Source organism: Symsagittifera roscoffensis, chromosome 5 (assembly GCF_963678635.1).
Source record: "Symsagittifera roscoffensis chromosome 5, txSymRosc1.1, whole genome shotgun sequence".
NCBI lineage: Eukaryota > Metazoa > Xenacoelomorpha > Acoela > Convolutidae > Symsagittifera > Symsagittifera roscoffensis.
The window spans coordinates 67,250,857-67,268,880 of NC_087066.1; the positions used below are offsets into that span (position 1 = coordinate 67,250,857).

At 35.4% G+C, this 18,024-nt stretch overlaps 1 protein-coding gene across 1 annotated transcript in view; it reads right to left on the bottom strand.

The window, feature by feature from the left end:
- Positions 1-18,024, bottom strand: part of LOC134845466 (glycogen debranching enzyme-like) — a 643,946-nt gene that overhangs the window by 34,839 nt on the left and 591,083 nt on the right. Inside the window, exons 3-11 of the mRNA XM_063862356.1 lie at positions 15,261-15,489; positions 14,700-14,952; positions 14,417-14,586; positions 13,528-13,669; positions 13,028-13,263; positions 7,024-7,233; positions 5,739-5,927; positions 3,438-3,703; positions 607-779 (exon numbers count right to left, since the gene is read on the bottom strand). Coding sequence (XP_063718426.1) covers positions 607-779; positions 3,438-3,703; positions 5,739-5,927; positions 7,024-7,233; positions 13,028-13,263; positions 13,528-13,669; positions 14,417-14,586; positions 14,700-14,952; positions 15,261-15,489 — 1,868 coding nt within the window. The remainder of the gene's footprint in view (positions 1-606; positions 780-3,437; positions 3,704-5,738; positions 5,928-7,023; positions 7,234-13,027; positions 13,264-13,527; positions 13,670-14,416; positions 14,587-14,699; positions 14,953-15,260; positions 15,490-18,024) is intronic.

Genomic DNA, 18,024 nt, shown 5'->3' on the forward strand with positions numbered 1-18,024 from the left:
AAACTAACTGTATGAAGCTGAAACTCATTCCGTGCTATCAAAGATCACTATGCCAATAATGAAATACCACAACTTTTAAATTTCTCTAATTGGCAAAACAGACACAGACGCAAAACTTCGCTTTGCAAACACTTGCGAGAAAAAGGCAAAAAACAGCTCTATAAAGTTCAAAAATAAAAATTAGAAATAAACCTCGAGACTTAGCAAAAATTCGGTTATTTCTGAGATTCGAACCTGCGACCTATAAATTAACTAACTCGCCAACTACTCAGCAACGGAAGCTTACTATACGCCAAACAGAAGCCACAACAAAAGCAGAGAACAAATGCTATGTAATTTTTAATGCTTCAGTGAAATTTCTAAATAAGTGAACACTTTTAATGAACTTTTATTTGCGAGTTAGGTTAGAAAAAAAAGTAAAGTTCGAAATAACTCACTAGGCTGATCACAAGTGTAAAAACTGCTGTAGCATCCATAATCCAGGTTCCTTCATAATACACTCCGCATTTATGTGTAAATTAAATAGAACAAATCAGTTGAATTTTATTCACCTTTTAATTTAGCTGCAAGATTTAGTTTAAAAATAATTTGGTGAAGATGGCTGACCTGTACTGCAGATGGCTGGTTGTCGTGAGTGTAGTCCATGAACAGTGCATGGGGTAGAGAGGGAGTGAGTGGTCGAGGGGTGGAGGAGGGGAGATAGAAGTCCCCAACTGGTCGGCCTCCGTACCTGTGGACCTGTCGTCCCAGCTCACGGCAGTTGTATGCACTCATCGCTTCTACAACCACATAGCTCAACCAAATGCATACGTTCAATTTTTTAATTCTTTCATACGGATGACTACGCATTATCTTGCCTTAAATTATATCAATTTGAAAAAAAGTTCCGACCACCACGATTTAAATTAAGAAAATCAAGATTCATGGAAAATTAAACAAAAAATTGATTAGTTGCATTTTGTAAAACATTCATGTTAATTTTTCTATCAAAGGGAGATTGAACTAGGTAGATGTTAATGAGAGGTAATTATAAAAAAAGAGCCAACTGACAGTTGGAAATGAGTAATGAACAGGCCCCGGGTTTTAGTTAATTAACTATTTTTTATCGAATTTGTTTTTTTTAAACCTTGTTAAAATACTAAATATGCATAAAATTTTTGCTTCAGTTTTCAGTTTCAAACCCATTCTGCTCTTAGACTACTCTGCTTATTGCTCCGCCTCCGGGGGACAAATTGAAGAAAAATTTGAAATTTGTTAATTTTTCAACAACAAACTTATTATGTAAATTGGCCTTGAAATGTACTCGAAACATTCAGGAACAGATATGCGAGCAGTCTTCATGATTCCAATGCTTTGCACGGAGTGCAGCCAGTATTTAGACAGCCGCGTATTCATACTCGTCAGTATTTAGACAAATACTGTATGAACCAATCAGAATCGAGAAAAGACATAAATAATCCAAAATAAATCATAATTATTTATTAATTTCTTCTTTGTCTCGATTCTGATTGGTTGAAACAGTATTTGTCTAAATACTGACCAGTCTGAATACGCGGTTGTCTAAATACTGATATGTAACCCTATTTTTCGTAGTTAACCAACTATTTCTGAGAAAATGGAGGAAATAAACTTATCAGAGAGAAGCGCTTTATTCTAACTATTTATGTTGAACTTCTCTAGAAAACCGACAGTATTTTAGAAATTATACGCTAACATTGACATCTTCAACAAGGTCTGTGATCACATTGTGGGGGAGTTGACTAGATGATGTACATAACAAAACTTGAAAATTTACAAATTTACCGGTAAAATGCTTCCACAAATGAAATACTCGGATTTGTTCCAGACTCGTTGAAAACGATTTTTTTTGCAGTTTTGTTGAAACGCCAGTTTTAATTAAGTTTTCTTCAACTAATTCGATGGTTTTTAAGGAACTATTTAGTTAACTAAAATGATTCTTTTTACTTAACTAAAATCACTTGCGAATTTTGAAGAAAAAATAAATGTCCATAATGGTCTTTGAATTTAACAAACAATTAATGTTTGAAACTTTTTGATGAAATAAACAATTTAAAAAACTGGATAAATAGTTAAAACTTTTATTTCGCTGGGTAATCTGATAATTAAATTCCATTTTCGAAATAGGAAGTCAAACACTTTTTCGATACTTTTACATTTTTGCTGTTTGATAGAGGAGTTTGACTTCTTTTTAACAAATGAAATGAAGAGAACTCGAAAAGAAATCAAAAGTTTAGAGCGTATACAATTTTAAGAATTTTTTTTGAAAAAAAAAACAGACAAAAAATCACCAAGATCTATATACAAGCACTCACTACGTTCATTAATCTTAACAAAGATAGCCAGTTGAGAGCCAGAATATTCCGACCCAAATTGATTTTAAAAAATCATAAAAACAAAGAAATTTTATCTTAAATAGTAATAAAAAGTTCCCAATTTTTTGTCTTATTTTCCTGTTAATATTTTATTTTTTGTCTTATTTTCCTGTTAACATTTTTCTGGAACCGATTAAATCAGGTGAATAAAAAACAAGAAAAATCGGTAACTATAAGAAAATTTCTTTAAAAGATAGCGTTAAATGCTAGTAGAATTAAAGATAGGTCACCCTCTAAACAATTTTTTTCTGAAAATCAAAAACGGACCAGAATCACGACGAATAGGGCTGTAATAAGATACCACACATGGCTCCTAAGAACTTTTCTTTGAGATAGTCAAAGTTGACTGCCAAAAAATAAACATAGCCAACAGGCAGTTGGAAAAGATTCAATGAACGGAAGGAAACAAAAAAGGAAGGAAACTGACATGTTTTTTGAAACAATTTCAACTTCCGAAATTCAAAAAAAAAACTGGCTTTGAAGCTTTGAAAATTTATGCTTCCCTGATAAAATTAACTCAATTATGAGAAAACTGGATCAATAGGCGAAGTTTTTATTCTAAAACTAAAATCGTCTTTTGAAATAAGAAGGCGATCACGTTTTTCGTGACCTTAACAGTTTTGCTGTTCGATGGTATAACACAAGTGTTTCGATGTTGTCAGATTATTTCATTGAAGCACACTTAAAAGATGTAAAAGTTTACACCGCTTAAGAAGAGTTTTCATGTTTAAACTACAAGTAGCAAAGCCTTTTTTTTACTGTGCACACTTTGGAAGAAAAGAAAAGAATCCGTAGCTAAGTTGTCTCACTTTAATCAAATTGAAAACCGATCCAAAACTGGCCAAATTGTCCCAATCTGAGTCCACTGTACACAATTTTGGACAGTTTTCTTTGCAGCTTGAGACACAACTGCAATAGTTTTATATGATACATAGCTTAGCTTCGTTGGATTTTTTCTGAGTTACATGAACTTGCGTGAGGAAAATACAGTGAACGCAACTTCCTCCTCGCCTTCGGTGATCGGAATAATTGGAATAGGCTTACCTCTTACAAGTGACGTGATTCCCAGTCTGTTCACAAACACCATGTCTAGATCCTCTCTGCCTGTGAACAACTCGGCCATAACATAGAAGTCCTTCTTCACTCTCCTACAAGTATCGACTGCAAACTCAGCTACGTGTAGGGGGGTGCTATGACAATTGTCCAGTCGGATTCCGTCGAACATCTCGGCTGTTTTTGCACAGTACTTCTCAACTCTGTCCCACAAGTAGGGACTGTCTTCGCGACACTGGCCGAATCGCAGCTTGATACTAAAACACCGACAGACTCAAAAAACTCAAAAAGCACGGACTTTTCTAAATTGATCGATATATTTGCTAGTAAAACCACTAAAAACATTGAGCAGACTTAGACACCGAACTAATACGCCATGTTTTTATACTTACAAGAAAATGTTTTCTACTTACTGGTAAATATTGTTTCTGGGTTAAATGGCTTACAATTAAAATAAACTCATCGCTATAACCAACTGGGTCAAGAGCAAATATACGACATTTCAAACATGGACTATGTCAAACATCCGAAAAAATAATAATTATGTAATAATATGACTTTTAAATTTCAAAAACAAGATACTGTTCAATTTTTTATTCCAATTCAGCAGTCTCTAGGTTTTAAGTAGTCAGAGGGTGCGCTACTCGCGCGTCGCAGCGATAAACGACTCTAACTTTCATAAAGAGTCCTACCCTCGGGTGGCAAGCTCCCAGAACACTGGCGCGACTGCGGCATCCTCCCTCATTCGACCACTACAGAATCTTTTAACCGAAGGGTAGAAATGGGATCTTTGCCCTACTTTGTCAGAAATGTCGGATGTTTGCCCTAGTACAGCTGTTTTTCGGTTGTTTCCAACACTTTTGGTTTTTCAGGTGTTTGACATATCGGATATTTGTACTCTACCCAATAACAATAATAAAAAATTGTTTTTGGGCAGTTAAATTGTTGGTACTTAACGAAACAAAGTTAAAAACCAAAAGTTTTGCTACCTGGGAGAGCACCCTACCTGGGAAAATCTTGTATCTTACTTAACTTATAGAAATTAATTCTTAAAAGCTCTGTTATATTTCTTCACAGAGGCGAAGCTTCGCTTCACAAACCCTTGCGAGAACACGACAAAAAGCAGCACTATAAAGTGCAAAAACAAAAATTAGAAATATCCCTCCAATTTAAAAAAAATTCACCTACCTCTGAGATTCGAACCTGCGACCTAGAGACTAAGAGTCTCACACAATAACCACGGAAGCTTAAAAGGCACCAAACATAAGCCACAAATAAAGCAGAGAACAGATGCTAAGCAATTTCCAACGCTACAGTGAAAATTCCAAATAATAGAACACTTTAAATGAGCATTTTAATTTGCTTGTTAGGTTAGAAAAAACGGTTCTTAATAACACACTAAGCGGATCGCAAGCGTAAATATGCTGCTTCATGTGTACAGTGCTGATTTGAATTAACCGGACAAAACGCGTTAAACTTGAAATTTAAAACCCGTTTTTCTCAAAGTGGGTTGAGTTTAGGTGAAAACTTATGAAGACAAAATTTGCTTAAAATTTTAGCAGAATTAATATGGTGTAAATTGTTTTGCGAAATTCGGGTCAATTTGGCTTTTCTTAGTTCAATCAAAAATTACGCCAAAAATACCTAGTCGATCACAGACATAATTATATCAAAGTGAGCCCCTTGCGTAGCCCAACCAACATAAAGAAGGGTATATTCTCCAAAAAAAAATGCAAATTGTTTAAAAATTGTTTTTGAATAAAAAGTTGGTAATTTATATAGTAAAAACGACCTTTTTTGTCTATCAAACAAAATTGAATTAACTTAAACAATGTTTTGGAGAATATACCCTTCTTTATGTTGGTTGGACTACGTAAGGGGCTCACTTTGATATAATTATGTCTGTGATCGACTGGGTATTTTCGGCGTAATTTTTGATTTAACTAAGAGAAGCCAAATTGACTCATTTTTGGGGTAAAATTTCGGGCCCGAATTTCGCAAAACAAATTACACCATATTAATTCTGCTAAATTTTTAAGCAAGTTTTGTCTTCATGAGTTTTCACCTAAACTCAACCCACTTTGAGAAAAACAGGTTTTAAATTTCAAGTTTAACGCGTTTTGTGCGGTTAATTTAAATCAGCAAAGTATTCAAACTTTCTTTAATGTTTTCGCGTACATATTTTTCACTTTCTTTGTAGATCTTCAATTTCGTATTTCATTTGATTCATGTTATAATTTTGGTTTGATTATTTACCATTAACAATGAGAAATAAAAACGTCTTCTACTCACGAGTCTCCCCACACAATCAGCTCTCTCTTCAGGTAGACCATGGAACCTGGCTCAGCAAAATTCCGGAGAGGATCATCGCACATGATCCATCCATTGCACGCTTTGAAGTGACAAGCTACCTCTGGTTCATCAATAGCCGCCATCTCTTCGGTTGTAGTCATAGTCTGGTAAGGATGCTCAGAGAAGTATCTATTACAGGAATTAAGTCATTCACTATTTGTTCAACAAAACCGTCCAACTGCATTCTACTGGAAATTTCAATTTCATTATTTAAATAGTATTAGGGATAGCCGGTTGCTGTGCATTTAGCACAGAATGTTCAGACCACATTCATAAAAAATTACAAAAAGTTTTTTGTTCAATTTTTCTTCTATTTACTGTTGTTTTTTTGTAGGCGTTGTGAGAAGAAATTAAAATAAACGCGTACAAAATTAGTCAATTAGGCAGAATTTACAACAGTTATGTTCAAAAAATGAAAAACAAACAAAGGAAGAGCTAAAGAAATCTTCCACTAACATTTCAGTTAACTTCCACAAACATTTGACTTTTTAAGCTAATTGACCCAATTTCTATCAATTTTTATATATACTAAACCTCAAAAAATAAATCAATTTTTGAAAATTATTAATGCGTTCGAATCACGTCTGAAAGGGCTTTAATACGATATATCACTCAAACCATTCCGGTGATTATTTTGGGTACCTTATTTTGCGTGGCAAACAACATAGCCAGGAGACAGTTGGAAAAGAGTCGCAAAGCAAGGAAACAGAACAAAAAACTGACTTGTTTTCAAGAACAAATTATGATTTGAGTTTTTTGATAAATTTATCACAATTTAAGAAAACTGGATCAATAAGTAAAATTTTCATTCCGCTGAGAAATCTGAAAATTATATTCCACTTTCGAAACTAGAAGTAGATCACGTTTTTCGTTGACATTTACACTTTTGCTGTTTGATAGTGGAGTTTGCTTCCTTCCTAAAAACGAAATGAACTCAACTTAAACAGAAATCAAAAGTCAAACCGCGAAATAACAAATTTGAGCCTGAACAAATTTTATGAGCTTGAACAAATTTTTTTCCTGAAAAAAAAGCAACAAAAAATCACCAAGACCTATATAATATTATTTTTGACTCTTAAAAAACTTAAACACACCCAAATATAGAGTTCCTCCCCATTTTCAATGGTCGGAACAACGAACTCAATTTATTATTAATTATCTCTTAGCATTTGAGAGAAATATTGAGCCACTACCATGCAACCTGAAAAAATTTGTCGCTTCTAACCTCCACACGATTGGAGTTTCTTCTGCAATCTTATCCCATTTTGGCCCATTTGGATCCAAAAAGACATAGCCAGCATTGGCCACGCAGTTTCCAACACCATCTAAGAGGAATCCCTGGATGCGTTCTTTTTTCTCCTTGTTCAATCTAGTTACATGCGCTTCGAAGTCCGACACAGCCGCCTCAACCAACTCGCTGTAGTTTTTCTGCGGCCTAAAACAGAATGGGACCGCTTAATTTGAAATTTGAGCATAATTAATAGTTGAATTAAAAATGCCCAAAATAACCAGCAGCTAAAGGAGCTAAACACATTATGAGCACCAAGGACGAAAAATCACTTTTTCCAAATTGCAAACTGAAAAAATATAGCCAATAAACTATTTACAAAATTAAGCTAAACTCAGATAATAGAAATGCTTTTCACATATATGGAGAGAAAAATTACACCAAGATAGAGCTGGAAAGTTAGAAGAAATTGTATGTCTTCACCCAATTCATTAAATTAACCTCATGTGAGTTTTCAGCCAATAAGTTTTCATTCCACAGATGTTTTTGAATAAAATTCCAACCTTAAAAATAAATGAAATGAAAACGAAAGCCTCTGAAAACCTAATTTTCCTCAAAGAGCGAAAAATGGCAAATTGATGAATAACAAGCTGAAAAAAAAATCAAATTACTAGCAGCATAACACAAAAAAGGAACATGACCAACAGACAGTTGGAAAAGTGTCGAACAATGAGATCGAACATTTTGCTGACTTTTTTGATAAAAGCGAATCGGAGTTTTGCAACACTTTCGATACAACAAAAAACATAGCATTGCAAGAAAGTGAATACAAAAAAAGAGGATGCCGTATTAAGTTTTAAAAAATTATTTGGAAATTAGGCGGAAAATCTACACCTACAAAAATGTTATAATTATCATGATAATGAGGGTTTAGTCATTATTTAAACACTCGATAAAGAAATGAAGCACACTGGTTTTCCTTAAGTTAATAGTGAGCACTAAACAGATATATTTCAGCACTTTTTAAATTCCTTTATATGATTTTCCAGAATGATCTTCGTAAACAGCTTTAAAATTATTGGAAATAAATTACCGAACGGCAGCTAAGATGACAAAATTTGAGACCCCGTTGCGCTAGAAATAAAACTGTAGCCATAAGAAAACTTTGAGCAAAAAAGTTTTTAAAGTGTACGCTTTTACGACAAATCCCTACTGAAGACTCAAAAAAGCATCCAAAAATATTGCCCTCGAAACTCTGCAATATAAGTTCCCTAAACCAATAAAACAAGCCAGAACTTGAAATTATAAATTTCAGAACTTGCAACTATAATAAAAAACTCCTTTATTCAAAAACCAATGCTTGGGCAATACGCCCAACAAAAAGCCATACCAGATAATATTTTAAAAACTGTTAAGTGAACCGAAAAAAAATTAGGACGACAACAACGGATCAAAAAATAAGAACTATTACTAGCCTTAAAAAAATCCAACTAATACCTACCTAAAAATGGCATTTGGATTTTCAAGAAATTGAGAATGTTATTAGCCTGCACGTGAAAGTAACTTTTTGTTTCTCACGGTAACGCGACAACTCGTTACAGAAGGCAACTCGCGAAATTCAAGGAAGAATTTAAGTTATAAAAACTTTAAGTTATAAAAACTTTGACTTAAAAACTTTGACGCGTTGCGTCGAAAAACCGTCTCTAATATCCGTAAAAAATCCTGCTCTCTAATGGCAAGCTCGCAACACAATGGCGAGACCGCGATGGTGAGTATATAGCGAGAAGGCTTTTATGTGAGTTGACTTTTATTGCGAGTTGTCGCATAAGGGTTTCTTACAGATTTGTAACAAAAAGTGTAATGACATTTAGATCAAATGTCATTACTTTGAACAATTATTGTACTGTTGTTTGAAACAAGTAGATTTTTTCGATCCTTCGGTGAATTAAAAATGCAGCAACCGTGTTGACTTATTTTAGTCGAATGTCAAAGCACATGCTATCAAAAAGCCGTACAGCTGCGAGCTAAAGTCGCACCAATATTTGCGAATTGGGTTGGAATAAATAATTACACTACGCTCGCAAGTTTTAACAACTTGTTGAAAAAAGTCACGAGAGCTTTGAATGAACAGATATTGTATTCCTGGCTTGATTTTAACGGTATTTTTTTTGAAACTTCGGCAGAAGTGCAATTTAACATTCATTTTGATCTCCGTGAGTCAACCAAACTCTCTACTGATCGAGGATCAGACAGATTTGAAAAAATAAAACTGTTATTTTAACAACATCAAGCACATGGATGCACTTCAATCTGCTGGACTTCAAGCCTAAAAATGACAAAGTCGTGTAGTTAAATTTACTCTCCTAAGAAATCCAGCAGATACCAGTATTAGCATTCATTTAGAGAAAACAGGATCAATAGATTCATTTAGAGAAAAGGGATCAATTAAGATTTTTTTATTCCGCTGCAAAACGAAAAATCAAAATCCGATTTCGAAACTTTGGTTAAAAAATTTTCCAAAAATAATAAAAAAAATAGAAACTAAAGAAAAGTGTTAACTTCGTTTATTGACAGTTAAAAACCAAGCACGACCAAAAACAACACAACTAGTCGACAAAAAGAAAAGAAAGCTGCACAAATAAAAAAACTTTCGAAAAAATTTGAAAACAGGCGCTACGCGCAATACACCGAAGGCATAGAAACTGAAGCAAAAACCAAACAACTTGAACAACTAATAATTGAAGAATAACAGTTCTAGAACAAAAAATCGTACTAATACATGTATACACCAAAATTTTGCTATATCGAGAAAGAGCCTGAAATAACAGTTCTAGAACTAAAAATCGTACTAACACATGTATAGGTGAAATTTTTGATATATCAACGAAGATCATAAAATAACACTTCTAGAACTAAAAATCGTACTAACACATGTATACACCAAAATTTCTCATGAACAAATAACCAAACAAACAGACCCATAATATAAATAAATGAAAACAAATAAATTAAATAAATACACACGCAGAAATAATAAAAGCAAAACTAAATGAAAGAAAGAATAATTAAATAAATAAACAAAACACGTGATAAAAATAAACAAAAATAAATATGTACATACATAAATTATAAATAAATATAAGCAAACTAAACATAATTAAATAAATAGAAGAACAGATAATTAAATAAATAAAGATGAACAAATAAAGAAACAAACATACGCAATCACGTGACATAGCGCGATATAGTCCAGCCCACATGATAATTGATAACTGTGGACGTTATTTGTCGACACTTGACAACAGACAACATTAAAAAAAAACCCGTTACACGATACCATAACACCTTGACTAAAGTCTTTCAGGATTTCGACTTTCAATTCACTTTGAAGAAAACATTACAAGGAAGACATTTGTCAGTGCTGATTTAGCCTGACCAAAACAAAATATAAGCAGCGTACATTTACGCAAGTTGATTATATTTGTGTCACTTTTTGAGCAGGAAAAATTGTTTGCAAAAATCGAGCCAAAAAAATTTTTGGAACGCAAAGTTCAAATCTCCGGGCAAAGACAGCTAAGAACCTTTTTCGCCCGTCAAATAAAGCAAAATGAGCGAATAAACCGATAAAATATGAGTAAAAAATCGAGCGAAAAAAAAACAAATTTGACAACCGAGGTGTTGGTGAATTTACGCTCTGAAGAAATCTAGCAGATTACCAGTATTAGCAACCAGTAGTTAAATATGAATTTTTCAGAAATTTAATATATCAGAAAAAATGATTCTGCGATTAAATCAAACAACAAGTTTACCTGAAACAGTCCATGCTCTAATTTGAAAACGCTTGCTAATTGCAAGCATATACACAGAGGCGAGGTTGCACTTCGCATACACAAGCAACAATATGACCGATAACGCAACTGAGAAAACCTGAAAACTGAATGAGTAAAACTTTGAGTCTAAGAAATTTCTCAAGTGACGCACGCCAATTATGAGTCTACATAATTGCTAAGTGACGCAAGCAAAATATGACGCATTAGCAGTACCAGTCAATTTGAAAAAAAAAAGAAATTTACCAAAGAACATGCCTCATTTTATAGAGCGGACGCATTTTAACTCGTATACGATAAAATTCATTTATAACATCCGACCCTGCCCAGGTTCGTACCCTCTTATTTTGTTGCGGGTCTCCTTCCCTAACTCTATAGTACAGATCCATGATACTTTAAAGCTAAAAAGCTACTAGAGGCCCAGTTAAAGCTGGAGGTACCTGTTTGATATTTTTGAATTTGTTGTACTGATGCGTGATGAAGTAGGTTATTTACAAAATTTATGCATTGAGCTTCACCCAAAACCTTGGTTGTTGCTCTATTAAAAACGAGTGAAAAATTTTGTAATTCTGGAATTTTCCCAGAAATATGTTTCTTGCTCAAACTTCGAAGCGTAGCAGTTTATGCACGGAGGCTTCTTGCAACCTGTTGCCTTGATTAAACCTTTGATATCAGATTGAGTTGTTTTCGAGAAGTCAAAAGTTTAAAACGGATAAGAAATCAAAACATTGACTTTTCGGAAGGCCATAAATTTTTTGTGTTGGGAAAATTGAAGGCGAGCGCTTACACAGAGAGCCCTTCCTTTTTTCATTGAAACCAATATCTTAGATTCAGGAGGGTAGTTTGAGAAAAGCAAAAAATTTTCAAAAAACAGTCAAAAATTCGATTTTTCCGAGGTCCGAGGATCATAAATTTCTGTGTTGTAAAAAAGATGGGCGTAACCGCTTATGCAATAGAGCATCCCACAACCCGTTCTACCAAATGAAACCAAAATCTCAGATTTGGGAGGATAGTATTTGAGAAAAATCGATAAGTTTAGAAAAAACGGTAAAAAAATCGAAAATTTGACTTTTCGGAGGATCATAACTTTTCGTGTAAAAAAAAATTAGGCGCAATCATTTATGCAGCAAAGCTTCCCATAAACGATTCTTTTTTTCAAGTAAACTAAAACCTCTGATTTGGGAGAGTAGTTTTTGAGAAAAACCGAAAAGTTTCAAAAAACGGTCGGAAAAATCGTAAGTTTGACTTTTCTGAGTCATAACTTTTTGTGTGAAAAAATTTGAGCGTAACCGCTAATGCAGAGGAGCTCCCCACAACCTGTCCGTTCGATTGAAACTAAAATCTCAGATTTGGGAGGGCTGTTTTTGAGAAAAGTTCAAAACATGGCCAAAAAATCTAAAAATTGACTATTTTGAGGGCCATAACATTTTGTGTAAAAGAATTTAGGAATAGCCGCTTATGCGCTTGCCACAACCTAACCTATCCATTGACATCAGATTTGGGTGGGTAGTTATCGAGAAAACTCCTCCACACACTTTTTCGAAGGCCGTAGAAAGTGCGGTAAGGTAGAAAGAGACTAGCGTAGTGAACACTATCAAAATGAACACATTTTTCCGCAACAAAATTTGCGTCGCAACGATATTTTCGACTTAGGTTGGAAAAAAAGATAGTTCATACTATAACACAAGCTATGCTTGTGTAAACACAGAGGCAAAGCTGTGCTTCGCAAACACTACCGAGAACACGACAAAAAATCAGCTCTATGAAGTGCGATACGAAAAAGTTGAAATAAGCCTCGAAATAGTAAAAATTCGGCTACTCTCGGATTCGATCTGCGACCTGGAGATTATGATTCTCAGACACTAACCACGGAAATTTAATAAATCACAAACACTAGACACGTATAAAGCAAAGAGCAGATGCTATGAATTTTCCAATGGTACAGATCGTGATTATAGCAGAAGTGCCCCCCAAACAATGAACACTTTTATTTGCGAGTTAGGTCAGAAAAAAATAAGGTTCATACTGATACACTAAAGCGCGCAAGTTCGTAAAGTAAAAATGAAAAAAAAACACGACTAAGCTACAGGTCTAGCTACAAACGAAGCCGTGACACAACATAATATCTTATCAAAGCTGAAAACTAAAACTTGGGAACAGGGATGGTATATAACCTCTGGAAATAGAATTTGGCTACAGCTGCTTCCAAGTCTACAGTACATCCAAACAAGTTGTACTTTGGGTCCTGTACCAACTGAACAGCAACGTCACCCGGTAGTCTACCAGGAGCATCCAAGAGCCCCTTCAGCTTAGCCCGGAACTCAGACACAAGTGTGTCCACATCTGCCAGGTAGAATTCGGCTATTTTGTGCTTCGGAAGCACTTCACTGATGAACACGTTTCTCAAGATCTAAAAAACATTCCCTAAATAGAATGAAAAGCATTTCTCTTAACATCCAACAAGAGACGTTGTGATAAGCTAGTGGTTGTCTTGCTGCAGACAATATCAATGTCTCTCTCTCAAACTTTGATAAATATAAGTGCAAATTCGCCGAATTCTTATTTCTATCACTTAAATTATATAATTGTGCGATCTTTGTGATAATACGCTCTTTTAACGCAAGTATAATGCAATGCGTGAGTAATTCGCGTTCTGTCATATTAATTTCCTCACTTCTAGGGTTTCGCTTGTCACGGGTGTCGGTAGGACTCCCTTCTTTGCATATTTGCCCGCATTCACGTCTAGGGTAAGCTGCCACAGAAGTCTATCCAATACAAACGCAGGCTTCAGATGAGGGCTGTTGACCAGGTTATAACTAAAACAGAACAGCATGCCAAAGTTAACTAATAGATTTCGCCAATGGTCACAAAGTATGGCAAGCCGCATCACGAACTGGTAAAAGCAAAAGCACACGTCACTGCGTTTTTAATTTGGGCGCTATCGCAAAGTTCCAGTCGAAACATGATTTGGAACTTAAAAGTGCTTCAAATATGTGGAAAACTGAATCATTCAGGGTTCAAAATATTTTACCTTCTTTGATACGATCATAGCTCTAGAAAAAGGAAAACTCAGTAAACCCAGTTTTGACTTCGTAAAATTACATTAAAAACATACATCAGACACCTGAAAAAAGCCTTTCGCCTCTTATGTAGGAGGGAAAGGGCCAACATAGGAGTTGCTCAGCTCTTTGCCGAGAACCGCTAATCTGTCCCTACTTAAAATTGCATGCAATTTTTTTTATTAATATTTACTAGACTGAGAATTGTTGTCTCACACGCAGGCAGCTAGCACGCATCATGGTGGACCTCGAACTTTGGGCCTTTCGACTGAGGGGCGGAGACCATAGCCACTTCATAATTATTTCTCCAAAACACAAAAAAAAAGATTTCGGAAACTTGAAAAAATTATTTCCCGTCATATCTCGTTACATATAGTAACAAAACAAATAATGTGCTTTCTGATTCTATCAGCATAAAATAAGCACGTAGAAAAACTTCTAACAGCGTGCAACAACTTGTCTTTTCTCTGGAAATTAGAAGCATTCTATTGAATTAGCTTTTACCCTGCTTCCGGATGTTCGTGTATCCAGGGTGAGTCATAGGAGGTGTGGTTGAGGACTACGTCTGTGATGGAGAACATGCCCCACTCCTTGCGCATGTGCTGCACCACCCCCTCCACTGCAGTCCAGCCATCGTTTGCGTAATTTTTCGACGAGAAATAGCGTGGATCTACCTGCAAACAGAACATTTCAATCGAAACGCAAAACACAATTTAACTAATTCTGTGGATAAATTATGCAAAGGAAAGAATCTGAACAACCTGCAATCTACTTGAGTTTCACTTGCCTTCAGTTGGTCTTTGATTGAGTAGGCCGAGTTTGAGGCTCCCAGGTGCTGCACAGGAGTAAAATGGACCACATTGTACTTGGTCTCATAAGTGGTCCTAAGTCTGTCAAGCCATTCTTCAACTGGGCCTAATTGCTTTGTCGTCACTGTTTGCATACACACAGCCTCCAACGGCATTGTCTTGTCGCTTGAGGGGTTGATTTTGAGAATGGGATCTACGACAAAGTAGCCAGCGCAAACTTCGTCCTTGTAGCTGAAGAACAGTAATATTTTTTTTTGTTTGAGATACTTTTTGACAGGATTACAACCACCATCATTTCAGCACGCGATTAATAAGCAAAACTGCTTTGTGGATTGTCAATACCGCATTTTTTACATACTTTTTTTATGAAGTGGCTGTGTAAGGTTTCATTACTCCGATATGAATTCATGTTTTAATATCCATTTAACCTAAGAAAAATTGATATCTGAAAAACGAACAGGATTTTCTTTAGTCAATATTCTGTTTCTGAAGACACCACATTTGAATTGAAACAAAGTTGACTCGACTAAAAAACACACCTGGAGCTAGCTATTGCAGAGTAGTATCTGAAACTTCCGCTTAGAGTAACAACGACCTCTGCGTGACCATCCACCTCGGACAAAGTCTGATCACCACCCGAATACACCCATGGCAACTCGTAGTACTCGTGTCTGTTGAAGTCTTTAGAGGCATCTGGGGGGATGTTGGAGAACACTTTAGCATCCAAGCCGACAATGGAGCTGTGTAGTTTGAATAATAACCTGTCACCTGAAACGATAAAAAAAAATTTAAAGAAAAATATAATAACTTCTCACACTGGAAGAAACAAATTGCCTGAAAAAACTGGAACTATTCTACTCGTTTAAAGCAGTTTTATCGATTAAAACGTGACCATGAAACTGAGATATTCGATCCTGCCTTGAACTGGTAGATATTAACTTGACCTAATTAAGATAGGGTAAGTTTAAATGAGCTTTATCTTCAACTCTGCCCTAATTGACGACTAATGATTGAGTGAATCGGTTGCTTCGTGACATTTGATTCAAGTAATACATTTATCTACCCGGTAGACTAATTTAACCACAGATAGACAGCTACAAACTGACATTTGGAATTCCAATTCAGTGAAATACTATGATAAAGAGCGCGATAAAATTGGCATAAATTTTGGCTGTTTCATCTGCGTGCAAAACTATTTTAAAAAAATCGATACCTGGTTTTTGCAGCTTAATTTCATAGAAAAAAAGGGCCACCTTATAACTGATTTTTTCCAACCAACCAGCCCGGAGGCCTAGCCTGGAGATTAAATATTTAAGGTTGAACTAGTTCTCACTTAATTATGACAAGCCCAATAAAATACGACTATCTTTCTTACAAGCGCACACCTTGTAAATTGCAGCGCACGTTCGATATGATCCCGCAATCATATGACTGCTACGTTCTATCGCTACAAGATATACTACATCGCCTAGTCAGCAAACGTGAAAATCAAGGGCCGAATTTTGTACCATCACCCAACGCCCAAAATAAAAAAAAACAAATGCGAACGAAACTCAAGACCTAATCCACAGCAAAAACCGAACAGCTTGATACTCCGTTCAATCACACTTAAACACAACTTAATCAACACCACTTGCGATACAAAAATGAATGATTATAATTAAAATCAATGATTTAGAAAGGCTCCAGATATCCGAAACAAAAACCCTTGCACCATTGGAAACTTTAAAAGGAGCTTTCGGAATGCTAGAAAAAACCAATCTTTCAACAAAATCGTTTCTGCGGGAACAAAGCCGACAAAAACGAGTAAACAAACAATAATCTCAAGTAGCCGAAAACTTTCACATTCCAAAAAAAAACAAGTCACGGCTGGAATTGAACTCCCGGGCTTTGTCGTTTCAGAAAAAAATTCAGGCTACGGGATACAAGCCGACAAACACTAACTGACAGATGATAGTGTGAAAAAGCAAAAAATTCCAGTTTGCAAAAAAATAGCTCCGGTCCAATCAAGCTTTTGACGTTCCAAGAAGATGCGTTACCTCAACACGAGATGAACCAAGACGTTGACTGAAAAAATTTTCACGGTTGAATTCTGTTAACAAAGTTGATTACAGGGAAGAAAAAGTCTAGTACCCGGTTTCAACACCCTTGCTAATCGCAAGGCAAACATGCGCTCTTGAAAAAATCAAAAACAATCGACTAAGGCCAGTTACTGTGCAGTTAGGAAAAAAATTTCCGACCAAAACGATTTTAATAATAACATCAAAATCATGGAAAACTTTTATAAGAAAATCGATTAGTTGCATTTTTTGCATTTATTAATTTGAAAACTTTTAATTTTTAAAATTTCACTTAATTCGACTAGGGGCCCAGCTGAAAGCTGGAGAGACCTGTTTGATTATTTTAATATTGATTATTTCAAAATTGTTTTAAAATTTCAGGTTTCTCAAGTCGATAGCGCCCTTCCTACGCAAAAAAAGTGAGAGAGAAGCTTATGCATTCATTGGTAACGCTTTGGTAAAAAGTTTTCATGAGGGAACTTTTCAAGTCCATAGGTGTTGACTATAACTGACATCACAAAAACGTTCTGGAACAAACCGACCTGATTAAAGAGAACTAGCGTAACTCGTGCAACTTTTCGTTGGACTTCTTCGAACCATACAAAAAAACTCAACACAAAGCCAATAGCACCAAGCAAAAGCGAGAAAACGTAAGCATAGCGGATTCCATTGTCTAAAAAATACACACAATAAGTATATTGAATCTTTGTTCCAATGCCAAAAAAGTTTAAAAAAAACTTTTCCTAAGTGTACAGCTCTTCCCCGAGACAAATTAAGGACCAGCCGCTTGGGCAGGGGAGTTTCCTACAACCTGGTCTATCGATTAAACCCTTAATCCCAAATCTGGATGGGTAGTTTTTGAAGAAATCGAAAAAGTTTGAAAAAATGGCCTTAAAACCGAAAAATTGACTATTCCTAAGTGTATAGCTCTTCCCCTAGACAAATTAGGGACGAGCCGTTTGTGTAGGGGGGTTCCTACAACCTGGTCTATCGATTAAACCCTTAATCCCAAATCTGGACGGGTAGTTTTTGAGGAAATCGGAAAGATTTGAAAAAAGGCCAAAAAAGTGACTTTTCCTAAGTCTATAGCTCTTCCCCTAGGCAAGTTAAGGACCAGCCGCTTGCCGCTTGTGCGGGGGAGTTTCCTACAACCTGGTCTATCGATTAAACCCTTAATTCCAAATCTGGATGGGTAGTTTTTGAGGAAATCGATAATTTCCGAAAAAATAGGCAAAAAAATCAA